The 18,065-nt window shown below is 37.1% G+C and overlaps 1 protein-coding gene across 1 annotated transcript in view; it reads left to right on the top strand.

Moving 5' to 3' along the window:
• Positions 1-18,065, top strand: part of PIGX (phosphatidylinositol glycan anchor biosynthesis class X) — an 83,342-nt gene that overhangs the window by 33,617 nt on the left and 31,660 nt on the right. The window contains exon 8 of the mRNA XM_042954361.1: positions 1,308-1,364. Within this exon, the coding sequence (XP_042810295.1) occupies positions 1,308-1,364 (57 nt within the window). The remainder of the gene's footprint in view (positions 1-1,307; positions 1,365-18,065) is intronic.

The following is an 18,065-nucleotide window of genomic DNA, read 5'->3' on the forward strand; positions in this document are numbered from 1 at the left end:
AAATCCTATGACTTCACTCATATGAAGACTTTAAGAGACAAAACAGATGAACATAAGGCAAGGGTAACAAAAATAATATAAAAACAGGGAGGGGGACAAAACATAAGAGACTCATAAATATGGAGAACAAACAGAGGGTTACTGGAGGGGTTGTGGGAGGGGGGAAGGGTTAAATGGGTAAGGGGCATTAAGGAATCTACTCCTGAAATCATTGTTGCACTATATGCTAACTAATTTGGATGTAAATTTAAAAAAATAAATAAATAAAATGCAGTTCAAACTTCAAAAAAAATATTGGTAGTGTGCATTGCTACAAAATAAGTAATTACCTTATTAAAACATTTTGAATTCAGTTCTTTTAGACCATGTAACTTGAAATAAGAGGTCATAATTAAGCCCTTTGAATGTGTGTGTGTGTGTGTGTTTGTGTGTGTGCATGTGTGTGTGTTAGTATTGCTTGTTTATATATACCAGAAAAATAGGTGACCATTACTACAGTGGTGATCTATACACTAAGTCTTGTTGGTTTAAGACACCATTTTTTTGGTAGGGTGGCTTTGTTACAGATTATGTTGGTAACTTTTTTTTAATGTGAAGTTATAATCCAGATATTTATAAAAAGAAACCAAAAATAAAAGTATTCCCAAGGTACTTAAATTTTAATATTTTTAAAAACTATTTTAACCTATAAAATTTACTAGAGTTTCTAATTGAACCTCTTTATCTTCAAAACCAAATAGAAAATAGAAACTAAGTTGAACATAGAACTTTTGTATTACAGGTTAGTAGGACAACAGATTTGATGTTGTACCAATAAAAGACCCATTCAATTGTGTAATTTGTGAATAACAGACTTTTAAAAGCTATTTTGGTGGAAGAAATAAAAAAACAGGAGTAAATGCATACTTAGCTTTATTGTTTTAATGTTTTTTCTTTAGGGCTTTAACTGTGAGAGAATTCTGTATTCTAATAGGAAACAGAGTAAGAGGAAGTAAATGTTTATATTGATTACAGAGGTGATGATGGGAGATAGCATCTGCAGAAAGCAGAAAAAGTCAAAACTAAGGAGAATTTAAGGATTATTGTGGGGATTGAGTCTGATTCTGTTATATTAAATAAAATGTTGAATACAAAAGAATCACTCAAATAGTAATGTTACATGTAGTGTAGCACTGGCTGGAAGATATTTAAAAGAAACAAATTAAATTAAAAAATTAAAGAAATTGTGGTTTCACCTTAAGGTGTGCATTTTAAATATCTCTAACTTCTCTCTCTTTCTTTCTCTCTCTCTCTCTCTTTCTCTATAGGTATATAAGAATGTGACTCTACAGGTTCCAGTGGGACTGACTATACATACCTCTTTAGTATGTTCTGTCACTCTGCTCATTACCATCCTGTGTTCTACTTTGATCCTTGTGGCTGTTTTCAAATATGGCCATTTCTCCCTATAAGTTTTACCGAGTTAAGTGCTTTCCATAAACCTAAATAAGACCTATTTACTTGTGACTAGAAGTGTTCTTCTAGAATTATGTCACTATTTTTGTCTTCATTTATGACTAAAATTATGTCTACTAGAGGAAATTTTGGATCATTTTCAACTAATTCCAAAATTTAGTGCTCTGTTGTATAGACCTTTGGTAATCTTCAAGCTAGTGCCAATAGAGGAAACTTAGTTTCGTTAAATTAATATTTATTTTGTGAGAAGTGATTTTATCTTCATTTCTTTTACAAAAATGGGTACTTTATGTATTAGAGACAAATTCTCATTGTGAATAGAAACATTTAAATTTCAGCTAAAAATTGAGAAAATCATTATAAATAAGAATAAAATATTTTGGATGAATCAGTTTATTTAAACGTAAATTTTATGAGAATATTAAAGTTACTTATCCAGAGTTTAAAGAAAATAAAGTAGGAGAGCTAAGAAATTATTAATATCAAAATTGATTATTCATTAAAGCAATTCCACACTTCTTTTATATTTTATTATACTCTTCTGAGTATATGAATTTACAAAGGGCTTAATGAAACTACGTACTAAGATCTAGTTTTGATTTAGTACTGAATTTGTCAAGAAGACAATTCAGATTGTCATTTTAAAGAGTATATTTTATTAAGTTGTACCTGTACAAAAAATCTTTTTTGCATCTTCAGTGATTTTTTTTAAACAAAAGCTCTTGATGTACTGTTTTGCTTGGGAAAAAAAGTAGAAAATAAAGTAAGTGCCATAAGCTAGTTAAAAAATAAAAAGGCAAGCATGTTCTTCTGTTTATTTAGGGCAGTGCATTTAGGACAAGCATATTCCGAAACAGAAGCCAATAAACCAGGGTATGTTGGCAATGTTTGTTTTATATAGAGTAATGGAATGATAAACATTTATATATATCACTGCTTAATTTCCTAAAACATTCTGGTGTTTTTATAGGAATAAATCGTTTGTATTTTGACATGTATGACTTGACCAGTCAAAATAGTTCTTTTTAAAGGTGTGTTTAAGAACTTAAATATTGAAAAAAGCAACCAAGTGCCATAAAACAGAAATATTAGAGATCGATAAAATTTCAACCCGGTCTAATTTTATACTTGTTTAATGTTTTCTTATAAGAAAGAACTCCATGCTTTTTACAAGCATTTCTTTCATACTGGGATTTATATAGTGGCATTGAAGTAAAATTATATGTCAGTCAAAATTCAGTAACATCAACAGACAACATTTTGAAATATGGAGAGGGGAACATGGTACCTCTTAAGAGTATATGTGGAGTAGAGGGCAGAGTGTACATATATCTTTATTTTCTTTTGCATATTAGCACCAAGTTTCATCAGTATTTAAACAAGTTTTCAAGTTAATATTTGAGATGGTGGTTTGGAACATGTTTCAGCCACTTACGTATTTATACAGGTATTCAGAAGTGTAATAAAAATGTGAAAGGAAGTGAAGAGTACTTTCATATGACTCTTCTTGCCTAATAAGTGGTTGCTAATGACATTACTTTTGATACAGTGGAACATTTCTGGTTTTGAAATCTTTATATTATCTTCTTTGGATGCTTAAAAAATGAGTAAGCACTTTATTTTTTGTAATTAAAAAAATTTTTTTAAATTAAGCTCTGTTCCCAAGGTGGGGCTTGAACTGAGGTTGAGAGTCACATGCTCTGTCTACTGAGCCAGCTAGGTACCCCTAAGCACTTTATTTTATTTATTTGTTTGTTTGTTTGTTTGTTTTTATTTTTGAGAGAGTGAGTGAGAGTATAAGAGGAGCAGAGAGAGGGAGAGAGAGAATTGCAAGCAGGCTGTGTGCTGTCAGTGCAGAGTCCAACAGGGGGCTCAATCTCACGACCTGCAAGATCATAACCTGAGCTGAAATCAAGAGTCAGAAGCTTAACCATCAGAGCCACCCAGGAGCCCCTAAGCACTTTACTTTTGTAATCAGTTTTGTAATTCAGTGTATGGTCTTTTTTGTTTAAAGCTAAGAAAATAGGTACTGTCCTATTGGTCATTCTGTTCCAGTATCTGCTCCACTTTTATGGTTTAGTTTTCTTAAAGTAATATGTTCTTTTGGATGAACGTAACAGAGACGTGGGTTACCTCAACTAAGGGTGGTGATGGGGCAGAGATTATTTGAGTGTGTGTGTGTGTGTGTGTGTGTGTGTGTGTGTGTATCTAAGCCACTCTACCAAGAATTTACATTATTTAACTAGATCTCAGGGAAGATGGTATAATATATGACTTGGGAACTGGAAAGATCTATGGCAGCTCTTAATGATTTCAGAATATAATGAGTTTAAGGACTATTCTAGTAAGATATTCTATTTCAAGCTACTCACCTATATTTTCATAATTAGTGCTTATTGGTAAGATGAGATAAATTAGAGGTGACCAACACCTATCTGCATTATCCTCCAAACTTACAAAATATTTGTTTGGCAGGTTGTTGAATGTAGAGTTGAGAGAATGAAATAATGTGGATTAAGTATGTTCTTCAGGATCATCCTAACCAGTGATAGGATGAGTAGGTTTAGCTATCTATCTGATTTGCATCTTAGACCTTACTTCTAGAATCCGTTTCCTCCTGAAGTGTATCTTTTTAATGAGTTCCTTTAGTAGGTCCCTGTTGTTGACAACATCTTTTTTTTTTTTTTTTTTTTTTTTTTAGTTTAAGTATAGTTCACACACAATGTTACAGTTAGTTTCAGGTATACAACACAGCTATTCCACAAGTCTATATTTTATGCTATGCTCACAAGTATAGGTACCATTGTCGCAATACAATGCTATTACAATACCAGCAACATTTTTGTTTGATGATATCTGTATTTTACCCTCATATGACCAATAATTTTGCTACACATACACTTCTAAGGTTGGTTATTTTATCTTGGTGTAATATTTTGGTCATCTTGGTAAATATTTTTCCATTGTCAACTGGTACGCATTGTGGCAGTTGAGAAATCTTCAGAAGTTCAATAGTTATTTCTTTGTAGGGTAGGTCTTTTCTTTCTAGTTGCTTTATTTTTGGTATTCTCCAGTTTCATATTGACATGTTTGAAAAGATGTCTTTTCTTTACCCTGGTTGGGCTTCACTTTGCTTCCTGAATCTAAAGGATCTTGTCTTTATTCAGTTCAGGAAAATTCTTGGCCATTATCTCATTATATACTGCCTCTTTTGTCTTCTCTCAGAGTTCTTGCTAAGCATATGATAGACCTTCACAATCCATCCCCATGTCTCTTGATCTTTCTTTCATATTTCCCTTGTCTCTGGGCTATTCTCCATAATTTCTTTAGATCTATGGTCCAGTTTAGTAATTCTCTCTTCAATATATAATCTGCTATTTAACCGAAACATTGGCTTTGATTTCAATTATTAAATTCTTTATTTTTAGAAGTTCTACTTGGTTACTTCTCAAAATTGCCTGGTCACTTCTAAAAAAATACTATCTTGTTTCGGGGCACCTGAGTAGCTCAGTCATTTGAGTGTCTGACTTCAGCTCAGATCATGATCTCATGGTCCGTGAGTTCAAGCTCAGCATCAGGCTTGCTGCTGTCAGCGTAGAGCCCACATTGAATCCTCTGTTCCCCTCCCCATCTTGCATGCTCTCTCTGAAAAATAAACATTAAATAAATAGTATCTTGTTTCTTGCTCCTGTATTATTTTGTTTAATCAGTTTAATAAACTCATTGTCTATTCTGTAACCAATAATTCGACTCTCTAAAGTTCAGACTTCATTATTTTGTTCACAGTTTCTGCTGATTCACTTATGGTGCCTTATTTTCTGAGGTATATTGTAGTTATATTTTGGGTGCTCATATTTAGCTTTTGAAATCCTGTTTATCTTTGGGAATCCTTTGAGTCCTGGGTTAAGAGTGAACCTGTGTGGTGAGGATTTGTATTTGTTTCTTCCAGGCCTCCAAGCACTACCAGCCTGGGACCACTTTCTTGTCCTGAGGTTTCCTGGACAGTATAGGTAATGTCAGTTTGAACTTTCAAACACATGTGAGGGAAAGTTTCTGGTTTTGAATTCTAAAGAGACATTGTTTCCCCCTCCATACCAAGTCCAGACAAACATACTAATGTCTGCTTGTCTCCCAGGGCTGGTGCAGGGGATATTTTTTATCCTCAGTCTATTCTTGGAGGGCATAGCCCTTTGAGTTTCCCAGTCCTATACAGGATCAATGTCCCAGCTCTTTGTACAGCCCAAGGCCTTGTCTTTGCTCTTCTGTCCAGCCAGTAAAAAAACCAAAACAAACAAACAAAAAACAAAAACAACCCAGAAACAAACAAACAAACAAAAAACCGTTTTCTGAGATAAGTATATACCCTCAACACAACCATAGCTTCACTGTCCTGCTTACTACTCAGGTTTTTTGCTGTCTCTTTGGGTTGAGTGTGGGGTTTGGAAGACTGTCAGAGGTATTCCTCCTCCTTTCTTGAAAGCTTAGTTATGCCTTCGAAAGGATGTTCTATTTTATCCAGCATTTCGGTGTGTTTAATAATGGGGCTGTTTTTCAGGTTATCTAATAATAGTGTGCCATATTGGTCTTTGATTCCTTTCTCTCTATATCAGTTTGTATTCTACATGTATAGATAAACACAGTCTAGCTACCTTTTTCCAGTTCTGCTTTCTTAGTATCAGTCATGATTACAGCCTTTCTAGTTTATTTCCTTCTATTCTTGCATCTATATACTCCATTCGCCGCATAGCAATCTAGTGATCTGAAAATGTAAGCCAGATAAAATCACTTCCCTGCTTAAAACTCTTTAGTAGCTTCTTGGAATAAATCCAAATTCTTTAGCATGGCATTCAAGATTCTTCTTGACCTGAATCTTGTCTACTCTACTGTTTTATCACAGTACATTACTCTTCTTGCTCTAAGCTCAAGCTACACAGGTCTTCATAACTGACCATAGCAAGTCCTTTTCTCCCTCCTGCCTATAATGCTTTCTCCTAGGGGCTTTTCATAGCTCTCTCCTGTTCTCAGCTTAAATGCCCCCTCCTTAAAGATGCTTTCTCTGGCCACCAGATCCAAAGTAATCTCCCCAGTTGTCTCCTCATACCAGATATCACTAGTTTAATAATTGTGCTTGCATATTTGTAAGCTGCACAAAGGCAAAGTGACTCATGTTCACCCTTGTATCCCTGATACATTTTAGATGCTCAAATGTTTGTAGAGTTACTGAATACAATGATGAGCTCCACTGTGGATAAAACATGAAGGCCTTGATTTCAAGGAGATGGGACTTATTTTAGCAGCAAGACATAGTAAGAGTTTGTAAGTAAAATGCAAATGGGTAATGGATGAGTTCCCAGAAACAAATGTTCTGGAGCAGGTTTATGTAACAGCAGTGTCAGTCAGCATCTTTGGTTGGCACAGACCTGACTGGAGACCATGCTAAGTTAAACGAGGAACTGGCTCTCCTTCTCAGTTTAAAGAATATTCCCTAAACCCCGTCCCCAAAAAAAGAAAGAGAAAGGCGAGAAAAGCAGACTGCACGTCTCCAAACTACGAGTCCCAGCAGCCCCGGGCGAGCCCGCCCAGCGGGAGGTGGTGCCGGTCTCCACCCCGTGGAGCTCGGTGCTTGGGCCGGCGAGGGGGCGGAGTTCTGGCCCCGCCCCTACCCGCTCCCCGCCGTCGCCCTCCCCCAGGGTTGTGGCCACGCGCAGCGGCGGCGGTTGTTCCGCTTCCCCTCTGGCCCGGGCCGTCGCCATTGCCGAAGGCTCCCTGCCCTCCCCTCCCGGCGCCCGCGGGGCTCGGCTGCCGCTCGGCCTTGCGGTAGCAGCGGCTGCGCTCCAGCGCGGCTCGTCTTCCCGCCCCGCTTCCCCCTCCCTCCCCGCCTGCCCTGCGCCTTGCGCTTGCCCGGGGCGGTTCCAGAGCCCGCCGGGAGCTCGGACCGAGGCGCCTCGCTGGGGCGGGGACCTTCCCTCGCCTGGGGTAAGTGTGCAGGCGGGCCGGGACGCGGGCCGTCGCTCTCTTCCTCCTTCTTTCTCCGCGGCCTGGCCGGCGCCAGCGGCCCGCGGCAGCCTACCTGCTCGGAGCAGCGCCGGGGCAGCCGCCACCTGCGTGCCTGGAGCCGTGGCTCCCGGGGCGGTGGCTCATTGTCTGCTCCCTAGGGCTGTTTTCTTCGGCTTCAGCCCGAAATGGGAAGCTTGCTGGGCTGGCGAAGTCTGACTCTTCCTGGACCCAACCCTGCCCAGGGCCGTGTCGCGCCACAGGCTCTGCCCACTCTCGGTCTCCCTTCCCTAGCCTTTCAGCTTCCTCCTGTTCTCAGTTTACTTTAGTGTTCGACCTAACGACTCAGGTTTTAGTCCTCGATGATTTTTCCTGAGTCCCAGCTCCTCCTTGCTACCTCTCTGGTCATCATAGTTTCATTGCTTAGGCATATATGGTCTCTAGTCCCTTTACTCTTTTCTAAACTACAATGTGAAATCTCTTCCATATTTCTATTGGTAGAAACATAGTTTTCCGAGAGTTTGAGGGCCTCACCTAACAACCGAACTTTTGGGTCTTCTCGTGATTCTTGTTTGATCTTCAGCCAGGAGGTGAATATTTGCTTCTTTAGGTAATTTAGGTGAAGGTTGGCTTTTCACCATGTTTGGCTTTCTTTAAATCAAGACACATACGACATTGCTGCAACATCCTCGGTGGACTCAGCCTTTTGAGTATTTCTTTAAAGTCATCCCAGAATTAAAGTATGAAAAGTAATTTCTGTTGTCGGTTGGTGTGGGGCTGTATCCTCCTTGTATCTTCATTTTAATTGGAATACTCTAGGCAGTTGTGAGCGTGATTTGTTTCCTCTTTGATAAATCATGTACAACTTCCATTGATAGTTATTTCATTTCTCCTTTAAAAGTGATCTATAGTTGTTTTTTTCTTTTTAACCTCTGTAAAAGACAATCAAAATGGTTAGGCCTAAAATTAGACTCCGACGAACTGTGTTTTGGATCAAGGTTGTGCACGTCACGTTTTTTCCCCTGCTCTGTTAGACTCTTCCGCTCTTATAAGTAGGCAGGATATTGAAATGTACAAGAATTTGCTTGGGGGGGGGGGTTTAGTTTTGTAGAGTTATCCAAAAAAATAACATTAAATAAAATTAGATTGGGTTGAAGGCAGTGAACAGTAATTTTTAAAGCAGGTTACAACTTGTCAACTCTGCCAGAAACTCTGTGGCATTTGTAAAACACACTTATACTAACTTCTAAATGTTTTTTATGTGTGTATATGTATATACACACGCATACACATATTATATACACACTTACAAGTGGAAAGCTTTGTTCATGTTCTCCTATTAAGCTATTAAGGGTATTGATTTGAGGCAATTCTTTCGCCCTTGGCTTTTAAATCTTTCTAGCTATTAATTATACAAGAACACTGATGTACATTAGGGAAAATGAACCTTAAAATGTTTTTGAACTGTAATATATGTAGGTATTAAGCCTACTTCCAGGTTTTGTTGAAAGTGGTTGATGTAAATTCAGTGAATTTTGTTTTCATTAAATACTCCATTTTTACCTAAGTGTTAGTACTGAGCCTTAATACTGTCATCATTTGATGTCAGTTGTCCTTAACTTAATTGAGAGGTCTTGTTGCAGGTATAAAAATGATAGAGTATATAATTTGTTGTATAATGCCAGCTTTTCTGCCAGTTTCTATAAGCAGATAGTTGGGTTTTTTTTTTTTAATATTTATTTTGAGCGGGGGGTGGGCAGAGAGAGAGGGAGACACAGAATCAGAAGCAAGCTCCAGGTTTTGAGCTGTCAGCACAGAGCCTGCTATGGGGCTCAAACTCACGAACTGTGAGATCTGTGAGATCGTGACCTGAGCCAAAGTCCAACGCTCAACTGATTGAACCATCCAGGTGCCCCTATAAGCAGATAATTTTTACCAAGGAAGAGTTCCTTATTCCTCTTCCCTTAGGGCCTTGATTCCTGGTTTACCATTATTCAAAAGGAGAGTTACTCTTCTCGACTTTGTGATGTTCATTACTAACCTTGCAAACCTAAAATTGTAAAGTAATGGTAAGTTTGTACTTGAGGTGTATCTACTAAACAAATGAATTGGGGTTCCTATGGTTCTCTGATCTTTATGATAGGCAGGTTTCCAAGTAGACGTGATTAACAGTGGTGTATATTTCTTTTTTATTATACTTTTTTAAAGAAAAAACTTAGAACTTGTTCAGGTAACTAAGGATAAACTTTCAGTTATTTTTTTTTTTTAAAGAGAACTTGTTCATATAGACAAAAATAAAATAAGTAGGTACTTTTAAATCCTTATGTTTGTTCTGTCAATATTGATAATTCTAATATTCAAGTATGTTTCTTTTGATTAAAACTTGAAACTGGACCTTGTTGAAGGCTTTAAGCCTTTGGGATTCTGATGTTTGTTTTCAAAAGCCCTCCCAGTTAGAGAGCTAATTCGAGGCTAGTCAGAGGGCTGGTTAAGTTGCTGACAAACCTCGGTTGTCCCTTGTATCCTTCTGGTACCTTGGTAGAAACTGAAAGAAGGAAAAATAGCCCCCTTGGCTTTGAAGAAGTACTGATTGTTTTCTTCTGTGATCAGAATTTTCACTGCTTCTTCATTTTAGGATCACTAACCTATTTAAGAATAGTCATTCCGAACATTCCTGCAGGATTTCAGAGTACTAGCCTATTATTATCTCTGAGGTACATTAGCACTTACCATTTCATGTATCTCAGACGGTTAGATGCTGGAGACCTGGGTTTGAATCTTGGCTCTTCTAGTTGACTCTGGGTAACACATGTTCTCTTTTCAAGATTTGGTTTTCTTCATCTATAACATGGGGATTGATAGTAATAATCATATAATACAAATTTCATGGGACTATTTAAAGTAAATGAGATAATGCAGGTAAAGTACTTTGTGAATGTAGTAGTTCTTTATAGAGGTTAGTTAATATTCCATTGTAAAATAGGCTTTACATTTAATTTCTTCTGTAACAAGCTCCCAAACTTAAGTTTAAGAATGCTTTCTGGAAGAGGTTGGAATCTCAGGACCAAGTTTCTGAAACCATAACTGTTAAAATTATTTTTTGGGAAAAGTTTTGCCACAGATATAAAATATAGGTTTTCTAAGTACATGTTTTTCAGATTTTAAAAAGTATGCATGTTTCTCATAGAAAATTTGGAGAGTAGTGAAGATTGTTAAGAAACAGGACAAAAATCACTTTAGCCTCAGATAACCATCATAACAGACTAGTGCTTTTTCCCTTATTTTTAAATTCCAGAAGCGGTTTTTGCTTTTTATAAAAGGTTCCAGCAACTCTGGGCGCCTGGGTGGCTCAGTTGGTTGAGCGTCTGACTTCGGCTCAGGCTCAGGTCATGATCTCTCGGACCGTGAGTTTGAGCAGTGCCTAGAGCCTGCTTCAGATTCAGTGTCTCCCTCTCTGCCCCTCCCCCGCTCGCATTCCCACCCTCCCTCCCTCCCTCCCTCCTTCTCTCTCTCTTTCTCTCTCTCAAAAACAACTCAATTATTTACAATAAAAAAAAAAATGAACATTACTCTTTCCTCACTTTCTAGTCCCATTCCCTACAGGTACCCCTGCTAACAATTTTGTTTTCTTTATGAAGTTAGGAATAAGCATTATGTTTGTGGGTTTAACCAATTTTTTTAAAATAAAAGATCTGGTCATTATATTATCTTTTCCATCCCAATACACATAGCTGTACTTCATCTTTTTAACAGTCATGGTGTAGTCTATTGTATGGTTGCACTTTATTCATGGTAATTTATGTTACAGTGGTCCCCCCTTATCCATGGAGGATACGTACCAAGACCTCCAGTGGATTCCCGAAACCGGGGATAGGCTGAACCTTATATATACTATGTTTTTTCCCCATGTATACATATCTGTGGTAAAGTTTAGTTTATCATTTAGGCACAGTAAGAGATTAACAACAATAACTGATAATACAGTAGAACAGTTATTACAATATGCTATAATAAAAGTTATGTGAATGTGGTGTATCTCAAAATATCTCATTGGACTCTACTAACATTTCTTGTGATGATGTGATGATAAAATGCCTATATGATGAGATGAAGTGAGGTGAATGGTGTAGGTAGACACTGTGATGTAGTGATAGGCTATTACTGACCTTCTGACCAAACCTCGGTAGTAGGATCCAGGACTGCGGTTAGACTGCTGGCAACTGAAACTGTGGAAAGAGAAACCGTGGGTAAGAGAAGACTGCTGTGCAGATCTTCATCAACTTACAATGGGGTTTTGTCTCAATAAACCCACTGAAAGTTGAAAACATTGTATGCCAAAGCATTATAGCTCAGTCTAGCCTACCTTAAATGAGCTCAGAACACTTAGGTTAGCCTACAGTTGGGCAGACCCCTCTAACACAATGCCTGTTGTATACTAAGGTGTTGAATATCTTATGCACTTTATTGAATAGTATACTGAAAGTGAAAAATAGAATGGTTTTAAGTGTTTCAGTTGTTTATCCTCTTGATCACATGGCTGACTGGGAGCTGCTGCTTGCAGCTACTGCCCAGTGTCATAAGACAGTGTGGTACTGCATATTGCCAGCCCAGGAAAAGAGCAAAATTCAAAATATGGTTCCTGCTGAATGTAGAAACTTCACTTTCATACCATCGTAAAGTCAAAAAACTGTAAGTTGAACCATGAGAAGTCAGGGACAGTCTGTATTCTCAATTTTGAGCAAGTAAAACTGGAGCCTTAGTGAACTTACTGTATCTTTGTGCACATGTGTGTATACACAAATATTTCCTTAAATAAGATTTTTAAGTGTGCATTTTAAGTTTCGATTGATGCCAAATTGCCATCCTAAAAGGCTATATCAATCTATACTTCTTAATTGAATTGTCGAAGCTTTTCATACATAATAGATAATAATCTTTTACTTTCTGTTTAAGCACTTTCCCATTGCATGTTTATCAAAAACATTCTTCTTAATAATTGTTGTATTGGGGTGCCTGGATGCCTCAGTTGGAGGAGCATGCAACGCTTGATCTTGGGGTCATGAGTTTGAGCCCATGTTACGTGTAGAGTTTACTTAAATATATAAAACTTAAAAAAAAATAATAATTGTACTATCCTTCTGGAATTAGTGTCTGTGCACAATAGGGGTAAGGAAGAGTTTTAACAATGTAAAATAGCTTGGCTATTGAAGTGAAATATGGGCATAGAAAAAATTTTAGGAGTTTTAGGTTGCTGTGAAAATGGATTATAGAGATTCAGGGTGTAATATTGTAATGGTTTTATTGTAAGCATCACATCTGAAAAGCAAACAAACAACCAAAAAGCCCTTTTATCCCCATCTTTTGTCCTCTACTGATTTCATCCTCATCCTTCAAATTTCCACCTGTGTGTGTAGCTCTCTTTGGCGGTTTTTCTTGAGCTCCACTCTGGTTTAGGTATTCTTATTGTTCTTATATATTTTCTTAACATGTTAATCCATAATCTTTATTTGCAGTGTGGGGAAAGCCTGAGTTATTCTTCTAGAAATGAGAGTTATTTCTCAATTTTTGCCAGTTGAAGCTAATCAAAGAGGGAGGTGTAAGGAAGAACTCACTAGTGTTGGTTAAAAGTAATACATGTACTGGAGCCCCTGGGTGGCGCAGTCAGTTAAGCATCTGACTCCTGATCTCAGTTCAGGTCATGATTTCACAGTTCATGAGTTCACGCCCCCCATCCTCATGGGATTCTGTCTCTTCTTCTCTTTGCCCCTCCCCTGCTTGTGCGCACACTCTCTCTCAAAAATAAATAAACTTAAAAATTCTTTTTTTTTTTTTTTTTTTTTTTTACATTTATTCATCTTTGAGAGACAGAGAGAGACAGAGCACAAGAGGGGGAGGGGCAGAGAGAGGGAGACACAGAATCCAAAGCAGGCTCCAGGCTCCAGGCTCCAAGCTGTCAGCACAGAGCCCGAGGCGGGCCTTGAACTCATGAGCCGTGAGATCATGACCTGAGCCGAAGTTGGACGCCTAACTGACTGAGCCACCCAGGCGCCCCCCAAAAAAATTTTTTTAAGTGCTACATGTACATATGCATGCAGAGCACTTTTAGCTTGCACTACTGAGTTCTTCCTCACATCTTTCTGATCAAGCTATTGGTAATGTTTTTTCATGTGAATGTTTAATAGGTTCTGGAAAGCTAGAAGGTTTCATTTTGGCCTTTTATTTCATTAGGACAAGGTGATTTTAAGGTGTATTCTCAGCTTTGAAATTTTTAATTTCTGTTCTTAATTTATAGGCTTGTGAACAAAACAAAATTATTATATAATAAAAATATGAGCAGCAAAAGGTGGGTAAAGCATTTAAAGAAAATTTCAGGTGCTCTAAAGAGTAAATTATTAAAGAAGGAAAAGTTACATTGGCACATATAATAGTGGAAATAGAACTAAATGTTTGATAAAGTATCTCTATTGTAAATTGTAAATTCTTACTGAACTTTTTTCACCTTCCTGATTAAATACTTGAAAAGAATAAAGTTGCTTTTTTTTAACCCCTTATTCCATTATGTATGGATATCAAAATACTGTTGATATTTTGTTATGCTTCCTGCCACTATATATATATGTATACATACACACACAAATATATATACACGCATATACACATATATATATATATATATATACACATGTATACACGTACCTATATATGTGTGAGAACAGTTATATATATATATATATATATATATATATATATATATGTATACACACACATGTATACACGTACGTATATATGTGTGTGAGAACAGTTACTTTTATAAAATTGGAATCCTGGTTTTTATTATTTGTTATCTTGCTAAATCTTGAACATTTCCCTTTGTTCTTAAGGTCATTTTTTAATGTGGGGTGCCTGGGTGGCTCAGTCGGTTGAGCGTCCGACTTCAGCTCAGGTCATGATTTCGCAGTTGGTGAGTTGGAGCCTGGCGTCGGGCTCTGTGCTGACAGCTCGGAGCCTGGAGCCTCCTTCGGATTCTGTGTCTCCCTCTCTGCCCCTTCCCCGCTCATGCTCTGTCTCTCAAAGATGAATAAACATTAAAAAAAAAAAAAAAAAAAAAAAGATCGTTTTTTAATGTTTGCCTAAACATTCCATTGCACAGCTGTGCTGTATTTGTTCTTTTCCTATTGCTGAATGTGTAACTTATTTCCTCTTTCTCTTTCTGCCCCTCCATTGTTGGTGCTCTCTCCCTCTCTCTCTCTCAAAATAAATAAACTTAAAAAAATGTTTAAAAAATTTTTTAAAGAAGAGAGGTAATAATTGTCATTCTTAGAATGTCTCTGGTATTTTTACAATTAAGGATGATGGCAACTGTTGGTTTTAGAGAGATAGTGTTATTTTATTCTGTTCCTACCTTACAACAATAGGAATGGCTTCTGAATTTTAGCAGATGTTTTTATGACACTTTTTAGGTGTTGATAAGGTTTTCCTTCTTTTAACTACAAATAAGTGTACATATCATAAATTTGCTAATAGCCAAAGGTATCCAAAGGGACATGTTATGAGGAACCAAAACCCCACTCATATTAGTCAAATGTGCAGAATTTATTGAAAGAGTAGAAAAGAATCTCAGAAATTTAGTTTAATAGTATACAGGCCAAATGGTAACTTACATAGTTACTTCTGTAGAATCTTGAGGAATCCTTTCTTTTTCATGAGTCAGTTTTGATAATTTGTATTTTCCCATTTTATATTTTTAAGATTTTCAAATTTGTTATTATATGGATGTATGTAATATGTTATAATTAAAATCTGGTATTTCTACCTTTTTATTAGTGATTTTGTTATTTTTCTTGATTTGATTTGCCAAATGTTTGTCTACTTAGTTGTTTTTAATAACCAACTTTGAGGTGAATTCTTTTGGTTTTCTGATTTCCTGATTTCTACCTTTCTCCTTATTTTGATTTTCTTCTTCTTTTTTTTTTTTTTTTTTTTTTTTGAGCTTTTTCTACTCAAGTTCTTAGTTCCTCTTTTTTTTTTTTTTTTTTTAAATAATGAAAGCATTGATGCTCTTAATTTGCTTTTGAGGACTGCTTTGGCTGCACTCTAAAATTTACACGAATCATGTTCTTATATTCATTACTTTCCAAATAGTAGCTCTAGTTTGATTTCCTCTTTGACTCAAGTGATATTTAGGACAGTTCTATTCACTCTGTTTTTATAGTCTTTTAAATTATTTTTTAAGATTTACTGGGGCACCTGGGTGGCTCAGTCGGTTAAGTGTCTAACTCTTGATCTTAGCTCAGGTCTTGATCTCAGGGTCATGAGTTCAAGCCCCATGTTGGACTCTCTGCTGGATGTGAGGCCTCCTTTAAAATAAAAAAAAATTTTTTTTTTTGATTTACTGAGAGTTTTGTGCATGTGTGTATGATTTAAAGGATAATCCAATTTGGTGAATGTTCTGTGAAACTTAAAAACATTTTCTGTTTGGGGTACCTAAGTGGCTCAGTTGGTCTCACAGTTTGTGAGTTTGAGCCCATATCAGGCTCTGCACTGACAGTGTGGAGCCTGCTTGGGATTCTCTCTCCCTCGCTCTGCCCCTCCCCTGCTCCCTGGCACTCTCTCTCTTTCAAAGTAAATAAGCTTTAACAAAAAAAACCACTTTCTGTTTTCAGAGTATATATGTAAAACTTTATTCAAATTCTCTTATTTGTTTTATTATTCCTTCTTAATAGTTCTTATTAATTATAAAATTTAGTCTTCATTAATTTTTAAATCTTAATATGTCAAAGACTGACAGGGTAGCATTGTTTTTAAGAGCCTTATTTTCACGTTGGGACTTTTACATTTTTGTTTCTTCTGCCTGAATCTTCCCTTCATACATTACTGTTTTGAAGGGGCCTTACCTGATCAGTCTACTAGAATAGTCCCCACCTAGCCCACTTGGTATCTGTCTTCTTGCCCTTCTGTGTCTTGTTTTGTTTTGTTTTGTTTTGTTTTGTTTTGTTTTGTTTTTAACAGTAGGCTCCATGCCCAATGTGGGGCTTGAGCTCAGGACCCCGAGATTAAGATTCACATACTCTACCGACTGAGCCAGCCAGGCATCCCTTTTTGTCTTTCTTTATAGCACTTTCATCTGAAGTTATTTGGTTTCTTTCTTTTTCTTGTTTCTCTGTTACTTTGCTATTCTACTTAGAACACATGAGCTTGCAGTAAGTACATGTTGGTTGGTTGTCGGTTTCTTTCATTTCTAATGATTTTTAATATTTAAGTTAATAGACTTTATATATCAATTTTAGGTTCGTGGCAAAATTGAGTAAAGAATACAGAGTTGCCATATACCCTAAGCTTCCCTGTACTGCCAGCACTCCTTCCCCGACAGTCAACATCTTGCCATGTGTGGTATATTTGCTATAATTGATGAACCAACATGGACACATCAAACAAAGTCCATAGTTTACATCAGAGTTCACTCTTGATATTGTACATTCAATGGGTGTGGACAAATGGTGGATAATGACATGTATCCATCAGAAAAACAGAACAGTTTCCCAACCCTAAAAATCGCCTGTGTTCCACCTATTTATCCCTCCCTTCTCCCTAATTCCTGGCAACCACTGGTGCTTCTACAGTCTCCATAATGTTGCCTTTTCCAGAATATCCTATAATTGGAATCATATAGTACGTAACCTTTTCAACTTGGAATATGCATTTAAGTTTCCTTCATATCTTTTCATGGCTTAATAGCTCATTCATTTATAGCACTGAATATTATTCCATTGGATGTACTACAGTTTGTTTATTCATTTACCTGCTGAAGGATATCTCAGTCGCTTTCACATTTGTCATTTATAGAGTTGCTATAAACATCTGTGTGTATTTATTTACTTATTTTGAGAGAGACAGAGCATAAGCAGGGGAGGGACAGGAGAGAGGAAGAATCCCAAGCAGGCTCTGTGCTGTCAACGCAGAACTTGGCACTGAGCTTGACCCCAAACTGTGAGTTGAAACCAAGAGTTGGTCGCTGAACCAACTGAGCCATCCAGGTGCTCCTGTGTTTGGTTTTTGTATGGATAGAAGTTTTCAGCTGATTTGAGTAAATACCAGGGAGCACAATTGCTGGATTGTATGGTAAGAGTATATTTATTTTTGTAAGGAGCCTTTAAATTGTTTTTCAAAGTGTCTATACCATGTTGCTTTTCAACCAACAGTAGGTGAGAGTTCCTGTTGCCCAACATCCTCATGAGCATTTGATGTTGTTAGTGTTTTAGACTTTAGCTATTTTAATAGGTGTATGTAGTGGTATCTCATTGTTTTGATTTGCAGTACTCTAATGATTGATGTTGAGCATATGTTTTTGTTTTTGTTTTTTAAGTTTATTTATTTTGAGAGACAGAACGTGAGTTGGGAGAGGGGCAGAGAGAGAGGGAAAAAGGGAGACTCCTAAGCAGGCTTCAAGCTGTCAGAGCAGAGTCTGACCTGGGCCTCAAACTCATGAAACCGTGAGGTCATGACCTGAGCCAAAATCAAGAGTTGGATGCTTTGGGGCACCTGGGTGGTTCAGTCAGTTGAGCATCCGACTTCGGCCCAGGTCATGATCTCATGGTTTGTGAGTTCAAGCCCTACAT

Source organism: Panthera leo, chromosome C2, assembly GCF_018350215.1.
Source record: "Panthera leo isolate Ple1 chromosome C2, P.leo_Ple1_pat1.1, whole genome shotgun sequence".
Classification (NCBI taxonomy): Eukaryota; Metazoa; Chordata; class Mammalia; order Carnivora; family Felidae; genus Panthera; species Panthera leo.